The following is a 20520-nucleotide window of genomic DNA, read 5'->3' as shown; positions in this document are numbered from 1 at the left end:
TTGATGCTGCTTTCAAGCACATGTTTAATTCATTCCTGTAGAAAAAAAAAAATTACACAGTAAAACACAGTTGTACAAGCGCAGTAATTGTGAAGGAAGTATTTTCTAAACGTGTAACTTTTGTATTTGATGGATTTTTTAATGCAGTCTGGCTAATGCATGCCCCTGAGTTGTTTTTTTATGAATTTAAAACCTATTTTTTATTTTTATAAATGCAGTCTTTCTCTGATGTAGTGCTAGGTTACAATAAGGGATCACTTAATTTCACTTTCAATAACATAAGCACTTTGCACGCAGAGATTGTGCTATAAGGCCACTATGAGGTCCCTTCTTTGTGACGTCTGTACCTTTTTACAAAGAACCAAACAAGGTGATTTGGATTCAAAAGCTTCTCAAAACTAAAAAAAATATCATTAAGTAAATGGCCACTTTTCACCATGTCATTATAGCTCTTAAACATCCTGTAATTTTGCCATCATGAGCTCTCAACTGATTGTTGTCATGGCTCTTTTAGACATTTTTTCACTCCTTATGCACTGACTAATACAAACACATATTATATAAACACATCACATGCATTTTGAGTGCCTCCATGTTATTTATTTAATCTTTGAACCACAGAGGACCCATGAGGACAAATATTGAGTTATTTCAATGATCAGATATAGGAACATCATAACAAAGAACCTTTTTTTTTTTTTTTAACGAGCGTCTTGTCTTTCTCTTTATGACCTGTCAATAGCCTGTGTCAAAATGGGAATGAAAAGCCAGAACAACAAGCAGCTGAGCCTGCAAAGGAGAACTTAACAGTCTTTCCCTTTACTGGTGCCGTCGCTCAAACATGTCTCCAGGGCTTCATGCACAGTTATTGAGAAGTTTTAAAGCGCTGGGTTGTTTGTACCCTCAAAGGAAATTGCTGTTTCTCACAGTGCAGTGCTTCTGCTGCGATGAAACAATAATTGCAGGACTTGGAGAATTTGAGTTATTGGATATTGTTATGAAAGTACGAGTTGTTCCATTTTATTTAACATGACAAAATAATATGCCAAGAGTTTCTTTTGAGGAGGTGCCACATTTAGCAGACATGTTGAGGAACTGCAGCGCTTAATGTGATAACCGTCCAACAAATAACGCACATACGGTGGTGTGTGATAATCACGTTCTCAGGATATTGCACATTGTTTTCACAGATTAATAAGACCACATTATTTAGCCATATCCTGTCGTTCCATTAACTAGCTCAGCGTTAACGATTCTGTTACACTTTACAAAGCATGCTGGGAAATCTGGTTAAATCCTCATTGAATAACAAAGACTTTGCGATGCCCGGCTTGTCAGGAAGGACACTGATCATGTTTGCACGTTTTGGGGAAAAAAAAAAATCCATTTTAATGCCAACCTCAATAAGCCTTGGGTTCACATGGAGGTCTCCTCCTTCTCCGATCATGTTTACTTGATATGATCCCCTCATAAAAAGACACATTGTATTTTATGTCCGCTACTCTCTGTAATGGTTTGTCCCAATATGCAAAGCTACGCTGTCTCAGAGTTCACCCGCAGTTTGAGGAGATTTCCTCAAGTTCATCGGTAATCCAGTGGTTGACCTGATTTCTCTAGCAAACCACCTCCCTGCTGCTCATGTTTCCAAAGGTACATGAGTGCAGTTAGACACCATTTAACATAAATTAAGTCCCCCTCCACTGAAAAATGGTTTTTTTTAGGTTTATGTCCCCTAAAATGTCTGATCTTGACTGTAGAGACAGAGTGCAACATGTCATATCTGAAAAACACGCCCACTGGAGGGGAAAACAATCAGTGCCACAAAATTCAACTCAGGGCTGAAAACCTAACAAAATGCCATTGCCTAGCTAAAAATGGTAGATTTCAGCACGTCAAGGGATTATTTTATCACCCTAAGTTTACCAGAGAAAAAGATATATTGACAAATGCAACTCAAATAACCAGGTAAGATTATAATTGAATCAAACAAAGATCAAACCCAGCTTTGCATTGCTTAGTTAGCTGTAATTTTGTTTTGTTTGTCCGGTCAAATTAGCAAAATACTCGCTGCACACAGCATACTGAGTGTCAGCATCTCACAGTTTACCCATTCTTCCTGCTGACATTGCCACATTTTGCATCCACTTTTGTCTTCTTTAAAGGTCTTTTTTGAGGTTTGGCAGCTCATAAAAACGTAGTCCTATGTTCTTTATCGTGTTGGTAGGGCATCCCACCTCACAGCAGCTTTTCAGCATTTTTCTTTTGTTTGCCAGCAGGTGAAAATGACAAGGAGGCACCTTCACGCAATACAAATGCAATGGAGAACAATGAATAGAGTGCCCCCAGGGACGATGTTCTTCTGAAGGCCAGTGTGAAAGTTAGCATCGCTCTGGTTCCCTCGCCAAAAAGTGTATGGGGTTTTTCCATCAAATTTTGGATTATGGCAGAAAATAAGCACTGTGTCTAACAAACTTTAATCATACATGTCTTGTTCAAAAAAATTGTCTTCACAAATGAACACCATTTTTTTGAGACCTAAATGCAATTGCCAGAAGTTAAAAGCTAATGTTAGGCAATAAACAAACTACACACCACGCCCCCCACCACAACAATACTGTAAAGTGTGATGACATTTTTTAGTCTAATTTGATCATTTGTAAGCAACCGCCTTTTTAAAGACACAAAAGCTTCAAAGTTTACATGTGGGGTATTAACTGATGTTTTTTGTGTCATTAAACAAAACATGAAAGTTTCTTAAGCTTGTGTTAACCACTGACCTCATTTCAGGTGTCTAACCCAAAAAAAACATTGACTATGAGATGAGGCAACCAGAGGTGCTGAAATAGTAACACATTTTTAGGTTTTTAAGGGCTCATCACTGTGGTTCTCTATTGTTTTGTCCTCCAGTGGCGACAGGATTGAATTGTGCTCTCGATACTGACTTATATCTGTGCAAAGTCTGACACTGGAGAGGTATTTTTACATTCTCCTACTGAATGGTGCAATTTCTGTGCACCTCCCTATATTCAGAGATTCAATGCACCCTGGGCAAAATAGATTATGCACGTCACGAATACAAAAGCCATTTGCTGTCAGAAATGGGAAACACACAACGAGGGTACAGACTTCCCAAAACTCCATTGTAGCAATATTATCGTGTGTTTTACAACCACTGCTGCTATGTCAGCCACTACCAGTTAGCCTACAAGCTAACAAACCACATACACAACATAAAACACAAAGCTAGCTAGACGTACCATTCTGATTCGTCTGCTAGTCGCTGATTTTGGTGCTCAACAGTCTCGTCATCTGAGTCTGGCTTTGACTGAGGCTCAAACATTTATAGCTATCTCTCTGATGTTTCCTCTAATGCTAATGCCGGATAACCAAAATACACAAAGTTTTAGCATGAGTATAAGTACTTTAAAATGTGTTTGGGGAGGGACTTCAAGTGTATTGAGTTGGCAGTATGCCTCAGCATCCAAATCAGCCTTGCTGTAATCATACGGCACATCACAGTATATTACTGTCAGTTTTGTATGAGCCAAATCAAATCAGTCACTTCACAGTTGTGTCAGATGTGGACATTATTCATTGCCTGTCCTTTTGAATTTAAGAATCATGCAAATTTACCTCAAAAATTGCATCCATATATGTTTTGTTTTTCTAACCATACAGCCATGCATAATGATTAGACAATGTCAAATTCATGTCATATTCAGAGTCATATTTAAAATGTTCTCCCAGCAGTGGTGGACCATAGCAGGGTATAAATGTTAGTTATTATGCAGTCAGATAGGCCATTTTTATTTATGCAGGTTCTCCATCTCCTTTTGAATAATCCTTATTATTATCAATTCATAAAACCATGCTTCAGCACAACAAATCTCACATTGTTTTCATGAGATGGTATTGTTAGACTGACCATAAAATTCTGATACATAAATAAGGGAAATCACACGGGTATTAATTTGGTATACGAAAGGTTTGACACTCAAAGCAAATTCTCTCAGAATAACAGAAGCTTAGCTATTCCCTGACCATACTGTAGCCTAAGGGAGATCATTAGTGCTTGTAAGGGAAGATGATTATTGATTTTGCCATATTAATAAAGTAATTTGACTAATTATTAGCAGGAGCCTCGAGGCATAGAAGTATTTCACAAGAAAGTGCCAATAACAGATAAAATAAGACCCGATTATGCAAAGACACTTAATAGAAACATGTGATCTGTATCTGGATACGTTATCTTGATAATAAAGTATGATCACAGGCCTTTGAATTCACACCTGCTCTCATCGTCTTGATTCTTCCGGCATGGTGATCAGATCTCAATATGCCAATTAGATAGGTGGAGCTAGTGGATTTATTGAGTGTGGTTATCCTTGGCATCATTGTGAGGCGCCATCAGATGTTTTGCTTTATATCGGTGCTGGCGAGAGCTCCTTTCACACCTGTCTGCCATCTGTTTGGCGATGACTTTACAAATTGAGGGAATTTGTAGCATGTTTCCACTTTTGCTTAAACTGTGTGTATCCATCTGCAGTGCTATTAAAGAACACATTTAAACCAACAGAAGGCATTTTGTCCTTATCCACATAAATCAGTGGTTCTCAACCTTTTTCCTTAAACCTTTAAAACCTGAGCAAATTGATTTGACTTCTTTCAAAAACATGAGTAGAATGCAGTCAGCAACTTAGAAGACATAGCCAAAACATTAGCAGGAAAATCATTTTTTAAAAAAGTAACAAGATAGTTACCTGATAAATAGCAAAAAAGTAAAGTAAAAAAAACAAAATGTATACTTTTTTCCTGTAACATAATTTTAAATATATGGTCTTAATAATAAGACAGATTTCTGTACATTTCCCCCACAATTTTTTAAAGGTTACTATTTTTTAAAACTAATTTTCAGGTCATTTTTTTCCCACCTTTGACTAATTTTCTTGCCAAATTGCTCATGTCCTTTTTCCTCATGTTTTTGAAGGAAATCAAACCAATTTGATGTCAGCTGGGTTAAATAGCTTGTGAAAGGCATCTTAACGCAGCACAAAAAACTGATGTCAATCCAGATTTCAAGGAGTCATGGACATCCTTTTTTTTATCATTCTTCTGTGTAAACTGGCAGACCCTGACTTTTCCATACTGTTTTAAATGCATAACAATAACAGTGCAGAACAACTGATAAACTGTAAATTAAACCCAAATAGTGAACGCAATAACTTTTTTAAAAATTAAATAATAATACAAACATTATAATTAAAATGATAATTTGATGTAGCTGTCTTTGTAGAAATGAATGAAATACTTGAATACTTGTCTCACATTAAAATCCAAAAGACCTTGCAAACTCCTGTGAAGCTTTGGCAGCCCCTAGTTGGGGTCAGGACCCCCATTTTGGGAACCAGTGAGATAAATAATTCAGATACAGATCACATGTTACTAAGTGTCATAGGTTTAAGGTAAAAAAAAAAAAAAAAATTTCCATCCTATTTATCCATTTTCTGTCCCCCAGAAACCATCCTCTGACCCCACTTTCAGAAACCCTGGTTTAGTTTTTAGTGAATCCAAAGCTTTCCATCATGTCCATCAGGTCAAACTCAGCCTGCTGGTGGGTTTAATGAGTGACTCATACTTTTGTCAGATGGGTTTGTGCCTACCTCTTCTCTTCAAAAATCAGACCTTTACTGTTTTCACTTTTGCTTCTCTGTGCTGTTCTTACACATTCAGGATAAATTGCATTTATTGCATTCACTGGCAAGCTCACACGTTGGACTTAAATATCACGTAGACATGTTATATTTGTTATTTAACATTCCTTATTTCCGTTTCAGGGAGTTGTCCTTAACCCCAAGGCCAACTAGGTGCCCTCTAGCTCAATTTGTTTTCAAAGTTTTTAATTCATTTTTGTCACTGTTACTGTCCCTTACATTAAAGCAAACAATAGATTGTTCTGCCTCTTTACATAATTGTGTTGACGGTCTTTATATACTATCTTTAGAAAACAACCTAATGTAAAGATGACAGAGGCAAAGGCAAACATTGGGAAAATAATCATGTGGATTTGATATTCCCACATAATTAATCTAAACATTATCATAATTGTAATATGATCAAGTGCAATATCCAAATCGCAGGAGCTTTATGTTTTTATGAAGGTAAAAAATGTGTCACAACCATATAGTCATAACATTAAGTAGGTGCTGAGGGTGCTGCAGCACCCCCCATTGACGAGGGGTGGAACAACAGTCTGTAAGTAGTTGGCAGTTTTACTTAAACTGAATTTTTGTTTTAAATTTTGAATAGCATATGAAAAGATACCTGTTAGAAAATCTATGAGAAAAATATGTTAAATTCTAGTTTAATTTTCCAGTTATGTCTATTTTTTTTCTCAACTTTGCTGTCTTTTAACCACCGATCCACCGATCTTGCGTGGTGACGTCATCACGTCAGGTCAAAGTGCAAGGGCCGGGGTTAGGTCGTGGGCAGCAATGGTTGAACGTCAGGAGTTTGCTAGCTTGGTGTGGAGCTGCTTTATAGATGCAAGAAATATATCGGAGCGGAGTGAACATTTATAGCAATGTATGACCGATCGGACGGCAAGTGAACGTAACTTTACGAGCTGCACGTGGAACACAAGCAGACAAACGGATGTTCGCCCCCAATCTCTAATATGTTTAGCCCCTAAAGTCAAGCGACAAATACTCTAAAGAAACTACTCTACCGATGTAAGTAACGTCACGTCTAAGCAGTTTTTCTGTAAATATAAACCACGGATATACAACTTTTTTACCTCAAGTAGCGAATATGTTGAAATTTACGTCTTAATGCTGTGGTTAGACTAGGTCAAAGCTCGCTTTTCCCCGTCATCTTTGATTTATAAACAGCCAGGCTTGTTTAATTTTGGTGCCTGATTTGTCAGCTGTCAGTCTATATATTTCATAATGATTCTGTGGTCTTTTGGCCTCTTTATTTTTATTAGCCTGCATTAAAATAGACTTCCACTCTGTAAGTCGTTAAAGCAGGTTGTTATCATTTTCAGTGTAAAGCTAAAGGTAACATGCACACTGAGGGAGATTTAAACCAGGGCCAAACGGTTAAAACTCAGTACTCCTGTACACAATATCACTTATCCTCCTGATCATGTCACTCTCAGAAGTTTAGTGAATAAAGTGGTGAAGTACTGAGTCCTAAAACGCGGAAGTGTGTTAGCCCCTTAGCACTCCCGGTTCCCTCGTGTTTAAAACTCTGGGTTTTTTTGAACGGGTTTTCGGTAAAATGCCTTAAATAAGGTCTGTGGTTAGCACAGGCTAAAGGTACTGAGCCGTTTTGTTCTGCAACATAAAATACGCCCACTTAAGCCCATTTTTTAACTTTAAAGGTTTTACTCGTCTTAAAAAAGCCGGTTGCTAACAAGTGGCTAAATGGGACTACAGTGTTTGTCGGGGATGTTAGACGTCATCACAGCGGACACAGAAACCCATTAAACCCACTTGTCCGTCTTTACAGGGTCGCACTCGAACCTGTAGATATATCTGTTTATACTATTTTAGATAGTTTTTAACGTGTTTTTACAGTGCTTGTAGTTGTGACGTTTAAGTCGTGCGACCGCGATGTAGTTCTTGTTTAGCTTAACAATAGCTTTTTGCTTCTGGCGATTTAATTTACGCTTCAAAACACACAAAAGTGGTGTTAATCTGTGAAGATTATCATGCTGAACAAAACGTGTAAGTCTCATAAAGTTGTGTTCGCCACAGAGCTTGTTTTTGGCGATAACCGACAATCCCATTCAAAAATCCGATAATGTTTTTGACGAGGGAACCAATGCGATGCTAACTTCCTGGTTGGCCTACAAAAATACGCCGCCCCTTCACCACTCTATATGTAATGTATATACTGGAAGGTTATTATTTCATTTGTTGAGGTGATTAGAATTTGCTAATCAAGTTGCAAAGGTGGTTTCAATATATACTATTTTTTCCACCAACCTGCCCAGGGATTATAGGCGGAAAATATCATTTTTGCTAAAACCTGGTACAATGCATCTCTCATTATTAAGGTTAATGTTTTATTGTGCACTGTCCCTGACAAATAATTTTACATCACATTAAAAATCACACAGTTTTGGTAGAACAGTTGCTGCTGTCTTGTTAAAAAAGCATCCAGTCTTGGTTGTACAATCCGCACTGGAAATGCCACTGATGTCTTGCAAAAATACAAAACTGGTTTTGTTTGCACAATCACTGCTAAAATGCTGCTGGTGTCTCACAAAAAAAAACAACCAGTTTTGTTGATAGTTGGTCTCAACCAGTGATCCTGCCCACAAATCATATATAAGGGGAAAATGCTTGTTTGGAACAGACCCCAGCTCAAATTGTATCATCATCATTATTATTTTTTTTCAATTAGAATGAAGTGCAAAAATGATCATTCCTACTCAAGTAAAACATACAAGGTACAAGGTAGATTTATTATTAATTTCTAAAACATATTTTCAAAAATGAAATGAAATGTATGTAATTAAATTATTTATTATTATTACTATTTAGTTTATTTAGAATAACAACTTGTATCACGATATTAGTCAAAATAATTGCAACATGATTTCTTGTGTTACTGTTTTGCAGCCCTTAGATTTGACACATTAATTTGTCTCATTTGTGATACTTGCTTTTCATATCAGTTCTAGGCTGTTAAAAATGTCCATAATAATAATATGTCATAATAATAACATGCGGGAACATAAGAGAGAAGAAGGCAATTTCAGCATCTGTTATCACAACCATGCTAATTTATGAACAAATTCAAATTAGTAAGCCATTTATTTTGTACACTGCAATGTTTCTATTGTGCTGCAGTATTTTCTGAATGTGACACCGTATCTGAACTATTCGATGCACCGTTTAGGTGAAAACACTAATTTGCAGATTCTCCCATTATATTTTAAGCATCTGCTCTTTAAAGTAAAGGTTCGGTGCAACACCTGCAGCCTTTTGATCTATTTCCATCTCAAAGCATTTTTTCCCCACAGAAAAGTGGCAATTTCCTGCCTGGAAATATTGCTTACAGTGTATAAAAGAAAGCAAAATATGTGTTTTGTTAGCTTCGCAGTGAAGAGCTTCCAATAACAAAGAAAGCTGTGTGTGGATAACACGGTCTGTAGCCGAGGCATAGATCTGCAGTCTCCTGCTGATATGTTCCATTTTCTCTGTTCTCTTTGTGCCTCTCTTATTTTACGAGTGTGCTGCGCTATCGCCAGGGCAACATGGGTGGATGAGTGATGGTGTCCATTAGTAAACATAGCCCCCTATATGTGCCATCGGCCTAAAGAGCCAATGTCTTGAACCTCCGTTCTCTCTTTTTTTTCACCCTCCTACTCTCTCCTCACTTATTTTCCACATTCTTCCCCACTCTTCCTCTTACCTTTTACCACATCGCCCCCGCCCCCACTCCATCTTTTCTTCTTTCTCTGCCTTCCTCTCCTTCCTTCTTCATCTATCCTCCTTATGGTTGTTTTTCATAGCTACAGCTCTGCAGTGGGGGGGGGGGGGGGGGGGGAAAAGGTAACTGCCAGCGTGGGGGAGAATGCTGTGTATAAATGGCACTCTTTTTTTGTGAGACAGAGGGACTAGACGATGGGTTGAGAATGTCAAGCATTAGGTTGGGAATAGAGCGCTGTTCAAACAAAAGAATAGGCCACTAATATGACAGATGCTGTGTGTATTGCAAAGGAATATTAGCAAATCTTGCTTTTCTCCTTGGCTGAGTAGAGTCAACAACGAGGGTGAGGCTTCTGTGGAGTCATTTGCAGCTTCTAGTCATGTTGTGGGTGACAAGATGTGCCGTTCAATTTTGCATCCTTTTAAACTGAAATGCAAGAAAACTGCATGGCTTTATAAATATGCATTCATTTTGGCAAGGCTGCATTTATGAACTGTTTTTTTTTTATTTTACACCCCTACAGCACACACACTCAACACAGGCGCACTACTGTACACAGGAAAAAAAATGCTAATCTCACAATTAGCTTTTCTGTAATTAGTACGGAAAGGTAATTGCGGCGGATGTGCAATTAGCATTATGTAAAGTGCTTTTCCCCAGACTTAGGGGCCAATCAGTTTGCCCCTTTACATTCTCCGTTCTGCTGATGATGTGGGAGACGCTTAGTGCCGAGCACAAGAGAACTTCCTCTCCCTCCCACTCCAATGAATGCGATTCACAAAATGAATCAGTTGGGGTCACACGCTCGCTGAAAAAGGGGGTTGAGGAAGTTTTTGCGTCTCCTTTTCATCGGCGTGTGAGTGTGAATGGAGAAGAGGGAAATCACTGTCATAGCAGCCGTTAGAGCACAAAGCCTCCTGATTGCATTCTGGACTCTGACGTGCTTTTTTTTTCCTACAGGGAAACCAAATGTTCTTGCGCAGCGTGACTGACTCATTGCCTGATTGCCCAACAACCTCCACCCCCCTCCAACACCCCTTCACTCCCCATATTTTTAAATCCAACTCCAGCTCTGTCCTTTTCTCCATCGCTGCCTCTCAGTTTGCAGTCAGATGGATTAGTGTTTATAACAGTGATTGTCGATTAAAGAGTATCATAGCTTTTTAATAGAAAATATTACCTCTTTGTCCTCATGACTCATTGTGCTTATGAAATGAAATGATCAGGTAGTTTCACTTTAACCCAGATATGATTTTTCTTTTTAGGTCTGAGACGTCAGAACAGCACAGTGAGCAGCACTTTCAAGTTACTGGACAGCAATAAAGATGGCAGGTAACTATCATGCCAGTTATTTCATAATAGACAATTGTGGCTCAGTATTAATACTCATGTTTTGCCCCATGCTAAAACAGGGTTCCTGTGGATCCTTAAAACACATTAAAAAGCACTGAATTCATTAATCTAAAAAAAAGGCCTTTAAATGTATTAAAATATCTTAATATTTTAAAAGTCTTACAACTTAACTTTGCATTTTAATATCCATTGGTAAAATAAAGGAAAATAAATAATAATAATAATAATAATAATAATAATAATTTTTATTATTATTATTATTATTATTATTCGCCAAATCCATTATTAACATCACCCTAAAGTCATGATTATGTTACAATAAATATTTGGGCAAAATTCTCCCCAGCCCCAAGTAATATATGTTCCGATAATATTTGTAATTTATGATCATATTTTTAGTTTTTCTTTAATTATTGTAAAATTGGTCTTAAATTTCATTTCGAGTGGCATTAAAAAAAGTCTTATATCTCAGTTATCTCAGTTATGTTAAGCTGTAGGAAACCTGTAAAGACTCTGATGCCCTTCCAAAGCCCATGCACACATCAGCTTTAAAATGTTAATAAAAACAGAAATATTTTGTATCAAAAACTGTTTTGGCAAAGGTTTTTAGAAACAGGGGATTCACTGATTCCATTTTTTTTTAAATGCTACCTCTGATATTTTCATACTGAAGCCCCTTTTTCCCTCAGGATTTTACCGTGGCCAGGGTGAAAAGGCTTATGTCACAGTATTTAGATTGCTATGAAATCCAATACTAAAGAAATTCTTAAAGCATATTTGCTCTCAGTTTGGGCTTTTCTCCTCCTTCTGTGCAGTTTAAAAAATGTACCAGAGAGGGCTTGAAGTGCTGGGGAGTGTGAAAAAAGGAACAAGGTTGAAGGTTTCCAGTCTCGCTTTATATTCCAGTGGTACCTTTTTTTTTTTGGCAAGTGATCTGCAGTCCTTGAACATTGTGCTTCTCCAACCAAACTGCACATTTTAACCACTGGATACTAAAATGAACAAGGTCTTGTGAAATGAATACACCTGTGGCACATTTTCTGCTCAGGTGCTGATAATTTGCCTGGGATTTCAAAGGCATACTATGCAGAATTTTACTAAAAAAAATATTTTTTTTTACTAAAAACTCATACAACTCATACAAAAGTAATCCCTTTTAATTATCACTTATGACCCACTGGAAGTATCAAGCGGTGTATTTATCTACGAACACTCTGCCCTTTGCCTTTATTTTCTTAAGTTATTCTTATTTTGCTGGGTTCGGGACATTACTGGGCACAGCTTGCAGGTGATAGTGGGACTTTATATAAAAGTAGCGACCAGATGCCAAATTGTTAAAACAGCACACAAGAGGAAGTTAAGAAAATTGTGGACACAACATAAAAAGCTTAGAATATTCTGTTCGTTATTCATTATTTTATATTATTAATCAGTTTTTTTGCTCTATAAAACATAAGAAAATGGGGAAAAATGTTGACCAGTGTTCCCCAAAGCCCAAGATAACATCCTCAGATGTCTTGTTTTGTCCATAACCCAAAGATATTAATTTTCTTGATATAGAAGAGTAAAGAAACCAGAAAATATTCACATCAAAGAAGCTGGAATTTAAGAGCTTTGACTTTTTTTTAACTTTAAAAGTGACTCCCACTAATTAATCAATTATCAAATTAGTTGGCGATTGGTTTAATAGTTGGCAACTAGATGATTAATCATTGCAGCTCTAATAGAGAAGCTAACCGCCAAACATTGTGAATCTGGAGCCCCTTTTATACTGCCTATTTAAGGCGGGAACATTGCGTTGTTCTGCTTTCTCGCCATTCTGTATGAACACTTTGATTGTGGAATGGGGGAACAGAGTAGTTTGGCTTTAAAGCAAGCAGCTGAGGTAGTAACAGTGCTGAATCAGCATCTGTATGAAAGGGTCATCTGGCAGGATGAAATCATAGGCGGGTGGGACGTTTTGAAGTGTTATAGGTACAACCTACTGCTGGAGATTTTAAAAGCAGCTAGCGGCTAACTCAAAGCAACAGACTGAGAAATCAATGAGGTCCTGAAGCTTCTTGCTCCCTAAGCAGAGGATGAGCTCAGTAACCATATAACAGAGAGGGTAAATGATTGTTGTTACCATGTTAATGCCAGTATTGCCATTTAGAGAAGCGTATATTCTTTGTCAAACTAATGGCTGACGCTGTTGCGTTAAATGTGTCTGTCATGCCTTTTAAGCTTCTGTGAGACCGCCACGCTGTCTAAGATAACATACTTGAGCAGAATGATGCCGTCGTTTTTTGTTTCTGTATAAAAAGAAGCAAAGGCGTTGTAAAGAAGGGACTTTGAAGTGGCCCTATAGTGTGATCGCTATGTAAAAATGGCTTTCACTTTCGCTGGTGATACTGTTTACAAACTGTAGCTGAAAATTCCTGCATAGTACACCTTTAAAATACCTGTAAACAACTCAAAAAGTAGGGATTATCCAAAGATCTTGCAATTCCTAATATTAATGGAAAATTCGGGTCTTTTAGTTGTAAAGCTTTTTCAATAGCAAACTCTGCTGATTATTTTAACAGCCACCAGCTATTTCCATCAATTTGCACACAAAAAACATTCAAAACAACCCTCCTTCAGGGCGTGTATTTAGTTTTAGAGACAATACTGTGCATGGAGACAAAGGTAGCTTTATGTAACGGAAAAAAAAAACACTGTAATTTCTGTCAGTGTGGATAAGGGGAAATATTACGATGTCACAGGGGGCAACAAATTCACAGAACTCATGTTCACTCACTTGTAATTGTTGTCGTCCTCGAGAGAAATCCCACTAATGCAGCAAAGTGAAACAAAAACAACATGAAAGATGAGAATGATAAAGAAGATCCATAACGCTGGATTATAATAACGACTCATATTTCTGCTCTCACGTGTATTCTGTCTTTTATTGCTCATGCTATAAGATAAATGGGTGTTTCTCGAGCACCTAATTCACATCAATATGTATATGTACTACACTCATTAGTTCCACCTTAACTTCTGATGCAGGGAAGTCTCATCAGTCTGAGCTGAGTGCACACATCTCATTCCCTGCAACTCCTACACCCATTTGTTCTTCAGCAAACTTCAAAAAGTAATTCATTGCCTTATTTGCATTGTTTAATCTTCAAGTCCCAACAGACCCACTTGTCGCCCCCCTACCCAATCTCCCAGCTTCCCCCTCAGCCACCCAGGCTGACTCACTTGCTGTCGTGAGCAGTGTTTAACCTCTGCCAGCTTTAAAGCAAATGGCATCCATTTTGCTTTCAAGCAAGATATTTAAATGTGCTGGCGGCTTGCGGAAAAACAGAGCGCGTCACATCCAATGAGCGTGTCCCCTTCATGCTTTTCCTCCACTGCTATCCCCACCCATCACGCTCCTCACCTTCCCACACCACGCCTGGAAAAAAAAATCAATACTGCTTAAGCTAACTGGGCATATTCTCCTGGAAAGGAAGCGGGGCTGGGCATAGTAAACTGAAAGCGCTATAAAACATATGGCTGCATCGAGGACGAAGTGCTTGTGCAGCGTTTTTTTCCAGGGAGCGCTATGTGCCCACTTATGCATTCCTGCGTCTGGATGTGTACCATTATTCAGCCCTTCTGCCCCCCTCCAATCCCTCCCCAGCTCTGCCTCCATCCATCCACTCTATCCCAGGCGGTGTCTCTCCACGGGCTGCGCTTAAACAAACACATTACTAAGCTGAAATATCTGCAAGTGCCGCTTATTTCTATCCAGCCGTTGTTTCAGTCCGTCAGTCAATGGGATCTGGTGAGCTGGCCATCTTGAGGCAGGACATGTATTGATGCCCATTTGAATAAAGCAGGTGGTGGAGGTTTTGTATATGTATGCTACATCACCATTTTTTCCTGTAAAGCGCTGCAGCTCACACGCCCAAGTGTCAAGCTTGATTTAGTTTCCGTTTTGATAAATGCAAAGTCCAAAGTCACTGCCGATATACCTGATGCTTGCACATTGCCAGGCAATTTGCTGACTTTGAACCGGATTAGCATGCACATTGCAGACTCTTTATCTTGTACAAAAAAGCTCTTGGCTTTGTCCCTAATGACACTTAGCAAAACACTACCCCGTTCTTAATCTACTCGATTGGAATTGCTAATTATCTTTAATGCAGATTCACAGATAATTGTTCTCTCATTTATACTGTGAACTAATCTCATTTTTGTGTCTATTTAGCCACCAATAATTGCTTCATAACAAAAATGGCAACATTTTTTTTCACAGTTTTGAATCCTCTCTGAAAATACATAAAGGAATATGTCAGAAGCTAACATGCTGCTGATTATCATCATAATTGTGTCTAAAAACAAACAAACTATAGTAGAAAAACCATTGTTCCAGTGATTTGTGGGTTATCAGGTTCACACTTTTTGGTCACATCTTGATGGTGTAATCAGTAACAGTTCAGTGAGTTTCTTTCCATCAGTTCGTTCAACTTTGATTCCCAAAAACTTTGGGACGCTGTTTAAAATGTAAATAAGCGCAGAATGCAATGGTTTGCAAATATATTTTGACCTGTATTCAATTTTATACAGTATGAAGACAAGATATTTAATATGCAAACAGATAAAACTTGTTGTTTTTTGTAGATATGTGCTCATTCTGAATTTGATGCCTGCAACACATTCTGAAAAAGCTGGGACAGGGGCAACAAAAGACTGGTAAAGTTAGGGAACACTCAAAAATCACCTGTTTGGAACATTATACAGGACACAGGTAATAGTATCATGACTGGGTATGAAAGGAGCATCCCTATTAGACTCAGTTGTTTACAAGCAGTGCATGGGCAAACAGTCCAACTGTTTCAGAACAACTTTTCTCAAAAAAAATTGGAAGGAATTATGGATTTCACAAACTACAATCCATAATATTATCAAAAGATTCACAGAATCAGAAGAAATCTCTCCATTTAAGGGGCAGAGTTGAAAACCAACATTAAATGCCTTTGGCCTTTTACTCCTTAGACTGCACTGCATTAAAAACCGACCTCATCGTATAAAGGGTATTTCTAAATGGAACACTAACAATTGATAGTAATCACAGTTTATTGCTGCATCTACAGATGCAAGGTAAGGCTGTACCATGCAAAGTGAAAGCCATACATCAACAACATCCAGAAACGCCACTAAATTCCCTTGACCCAATCATGGTAATTGTATCTTCTGTCTAAAGTGGAAAAGGACCATCCAGATTGTTACCCGTGCAAAGTTCAAAAGCCAAAATCTGTGATGGTATGGGGGAGGTGTTAGTGTTTGCAGCATGATGAGTAACTTCCATGTCTGTGGAGGCACCATGAATGCTAAAAGGTACATACAGATTTTGGAGCAACATATGCTGCCATCCAAACAACATTTTTTCTGGGACGGCCCTGCTTTTTCTAACATATAATGCCATGACACATTTTGCAGGTGCTACAACAGCGTGGCTTCGTAGTAAAAGAGTTAGGGTACTAGACTGGATTGCCTGCAGTCCAGTTGTAACTCAAATTAAAAATGTGTGGCACATTATGAAGCACTAAATGTCACAGCAAATACTCCTGAATGTTGAACAGCTGAAATCGTTTGTCAAGTAAAACTGGTAAAGAATTTCACCTCAAAACTTCCACAATTTATGTCCTTCATTCCTAAAAGCTTACTGAATGCTGTTACAAGAAAAGGTGACATCACACAGTGGTAAACATGCCCCTGTTCCAGCTTTTTTGGAACATGTTGCAGGTTTAAAATTCAGAATAAGTGATTTTTTACAAAAACCAATAAAGTTTATCAGATAAAAACATTAAATGTCTTTGTACCTAATTGAATATATATCAAAGAATGCAACAGAATGCAACGATTTACAAATCGTTGCATTCTGTTTTTATTTGTATTTTACTCAGAGTTCCAACTTTTTGGGAATCGGGGTTGTACTAAAGGGGAAATACATTTTTCCCACTCATTGGTCATTAAGGTAGCTTGTGGGCTTCTTTGCCATTATTTCATCCCGAACCTTCCCAAGCACCACACACAAGTGCAATCCACTGTGCCAGCTGGCAGGCAGTTGGCAGCCCAGTGCAGGATTAACTGGTACCAGTATGCTGGCCTATAAATAGAGTCTACCAACTGCTTCAGGAAATGAACCATGATGGAGCCTCCCAAAGGCCCATGAACAGGTTGTGCTTTTTATCCCCTCCCCTCTGTTAGGATTATAAGTGAATGTGTGTTTTAAAGTGAGTTCCCTAATGTTTATTGCTGTCAAGCCCACTGTAGGTGTGCATTGCAAAGCACCTACTTTTATGATCTGTATGTGTGTAAGTGCATTCTGTGATTGAGGCCAAAGCCAGTTTTCATCATATGAGATTTTCAGAGGCGCTGCTCTGCAGCCTGTGCCGCCTCACAATGGAGAGAGCCATTGTTTTTCTCCAGCACTTACCCCGAGCATTGATCCTCTGTAGTGGAACAAGCTATTCGCTTTGTATGTTTGCCTGCACTTCCGCTTTTGATGGACTCCCGGGATTGATCCTGGCTATGCAGTCATTATCTCAGCTCAGTAATGTTAGTTTAGGTGGAACCTCAGGAAGAAAGACACCAGCAGGGAAGAGTGGCTTAAGAAAAGATCTAAGTGTTCCAGGATAAGAGGTGGTGTGTGTGATTTTGATTGTGCTGCATGTTGTTTGCCACTCAGAGGGAAATAGGCTAAATGGACAGGGAATCTGCATCAGTACAGTGTTGACGAAGCCCAAACTGACCCAAAGAGCAAACCTCCCTGTAAAGCACCTTTTTTTAATTTACCCTCATATCACTTGAAACACCAATAACGCTTATTATAAATCAGTATACAGTGAGTTAGCCAGTGCTGCTTCATTCTGTCATCTCTAGAGGAAAACGGAGGTACCGACTGGTTAATTGATAACTCCAACAAGCTTGTGCATCATAAGCCATGTTTTGTGTAGCCAAAAGATCGTGCTTTGGGTCCAAAATTACAATATTAATTTTTTTTGTGTCTCAAAAGTTTTTCTGTCCTGCAAAGCTCAAGTTCCCCTACAGCAAGGCCAGAGGAAATGTTTTCTGGCTGCAGGTGCTCTGGAATACATACATTGTGAACAGGTTGTTGGTGCTCGTTGCAGTGGTGAGGGCGTTGACGATAACATCATAATAGGATCAACCAATCGTATATATACCCATATACCTTTTCTTTAAACTGTGAGAAATGCTGACATTAACCACATATTGGTAAACCCAAGCTGATTAGTTTCATTAAACTCATCTCAACACTGGAACTCATATGTTTTGACATGACTTTTATTTATTTATTAATTTTTTTTAAGTTGACTTGTACTGGGTTAGGGTTTATTGATTTTAGTGCAGGAGGACTGTACAAATTGTGATATGATATGGATATTTTGCACATGCCTCTTTGTACAAGTTACACATAGTACAACTCCCACACACTCAAGCATTACATCCAGTTATAATGTAATACAAAAAATAAGTTAAAATATTTCCGTTAACATTTTAACAGCTGTCACATTGACAAAGAGTACTTTTTTCACTGTTCTTTAAAATCGACTTAAATTCATTCATAGTAATCAGCTGCGACGATTACAGATCCCTCTGCACAATATTTCAAGAAGAAGGGGGGGCATATTTACCAAGTCATTGCACCAAAACACACTGCTGTTATCTGTGTCTGTATTTTAATATGTGTATTTTTTCAACAGTATAACGGTGGATGAAGTCCAGGCTAAAGTGGCACTCATCCATGATGAAGAACGCGTTCTCTCTGAGGATGAAGCAGTGGTGAGTTGTCTTTTTTCCATACAGTTGAATACTAGAATACTTGTACATATAGTGAGGTCCAGAGGCCACTGAGGCTTCACTGTGTCAAAAGGCCTAAATCCATATATCTGACCTTGAGATGCTTGGTTTTTCTGACAAAGTGTGTGGTAAGATTTTTATAATAAACAGCGAAGTATCATTGAATACATGGGATTACCGCATGTCCACTTAAAGGATATGGGTGAGTTTATTCTTTATTTTTCTTTTGGTCAAGACATCTCATGAAAAGATCAGCATAACAATACAATGGCTGAGTAATTTTTCTGAAACATCTTGGTGCTTAAGGTCTTATCAGGGATGTCGTATTGGAGGGATCCCTGCAAAAAGCCTCGGATGAAAAATTTTGTTTTGTTTTTTTATTTCTATGTATTTAGTTTGATCATTATTTTCATATTGGCTGAGTGAAAGAGTTGAAAAACTGAACCTAGTGTACAAAAAAATAGTGGAAGCCCTGAGGCTCTCACACCCCTTAAAGGAGCAAAATGGTTTAGTCCGCGCCTGCGCTATGATTTGTCTTTAAATACAGCCTACCAAAACAGGGAATTCATTGTTTCAAAAAGGAAAAAAGATCGAGAAAGCAAAGTGACTTTAAAAAAATGAGTGGAAGCTCTCTGAGGCCCCTCTCACACTTTATGGATGCAAAATGCTTTAATCTGCCCCTGCTTGAGAATTTTGTCTCTAAACGTAGCTTCGCCAAGTAAAGAAAGAAAGACAGAAAAGAGAAGGGAAGCAAACTGATTTTGTTAAAAAAAAGGTGCTACTCAGTGACACAATAGGGCCCGAGTCCCTTCTTCATGCCGTCTTTATGTTTTTACCAAAAACTAAATGACTGTGGCATTATGTGGCTCCAGTGTGTAATTTCAACCAGCATGACAGCATCGCAGAATCGAGAGAGGCATGACACATTAAAGCAACAGTGTTGGCCTCTAGTGTGACATATAACATAGCATCAGCAGCACTTTATAAACAATAATAATGACATTAACATGGCATTAACATTTGCAGTCCCTGTTATATATGGCGGCTGATCTTGTCTTGTGTTTGGAGGCTAAGGAGCTTCTTAATCTCATTGTTTTCCCAGTTTGCTGACATTTACGGTCGCTGTTCTTCTGTGAGTTAGCTGCTAGATGCTAACAGCTACTTTTTAGATCTCCTGCGGTGGGTCGCGCACATAACACGTCGTCAAAACATACCATCCCGTCAGGTGTCATGTTTATACAATAGTCATTTCGGCGCTGTTACCATCTCTCATGGCGGCTTAACTCTTATACCTTAGATACAGAACAGCGATGTGGCAGAACGGCACAATATTCCCGCCCTGAACTACCCGTGTAAAAGGGGCTTGTAATCTCACTATTGCACGCCACCATAATCATCCGCAAATACAGTCTATCTGATCCACATCTAATGTGAATGCTTTAAGATATCCAATATTTGCCACACAGACAAGTTGTCTAGTTTAGCATTTGTCAGATTTGCCAAAAAAGTGGCTGATGTACACGTTCATCCACCTTGGCTTCTGTGTGGTTTTTGTATTTTGCTTGGGTTGACTGTCTGTCTGTCGGGGTTCACTGTTTTCTCCACTCGTACAACAGGGTCCCTTCCAAATTCATTTGAATTCTGAACAGGACGAGCACAGTTTCCCAACAGTGATTTTCCCTCAAGCTGCAACGTGCGAGAATGCGGCTGTCGGTTTCACTTTAAACTTGTTGAGCCTCTCCTCTTACCAGGCAGCAGATATCAAAATCTCTGGCTGTAAACAAAATGGCTAGAGCTCAATTTTTTTCCACTTCGTCTCCCTCTTCCCTTTTTCTGCTATAAATTGCAATTGGTATGCACAATCATATGCTCATGCAAAAAAAAAAAAAA

General features: G+C 38.4%; 1 protein-coding gene across 3 annotated transcripts in view; it reads left to right on the top strand.

The window, feature by feature from the left end:
* Positions 1 to 20520, top strand: part of LOC121962023 (glucosidase 2 subunit beta-like) — a 154857-nt gene that overhangs the window by 18951 nt on the left and 115386 nt on the right. For all 3 annotated transcript variants that reach the window (XM_042512195.1, XM_042512194.1, XM_042512196.1), the window contains exons 7-8: positions 10707 to 10773; positions 18534 to 18612. In XM_042512195.1, the coding sequence (XP_042368129.1) occupies positions 10707 to 10773; positions 18534 to 18612 (146 nt within the window). The remainder of the gene's footprint in view (positions 1 to 10706; positions 10774 to 18533; positions 18613 to 20520) is intronic.

The sequence above is a fragment of the Plectropomus leopardus genome, chromosome 23 (genome assembly GCF_008729295.1).
Source record: "Plectropomus leopardus isolate mb chromosome 23, YSFRI_Pleo_2.0, whole genome shotgun sequence".
Taxonomy (NCBI): domain Eukaryota; kingdom Metazoa; phylum Chordata; class Actinopteri; order Perciformes; family Serranidae; genus Plectropomus; species Plectropomus leopardus.
The sequence above is the reverse complement of the archived record's forward strand: the minus strand, read 5'-3'. Positions and strand labels throughout refer to the sequence as shown.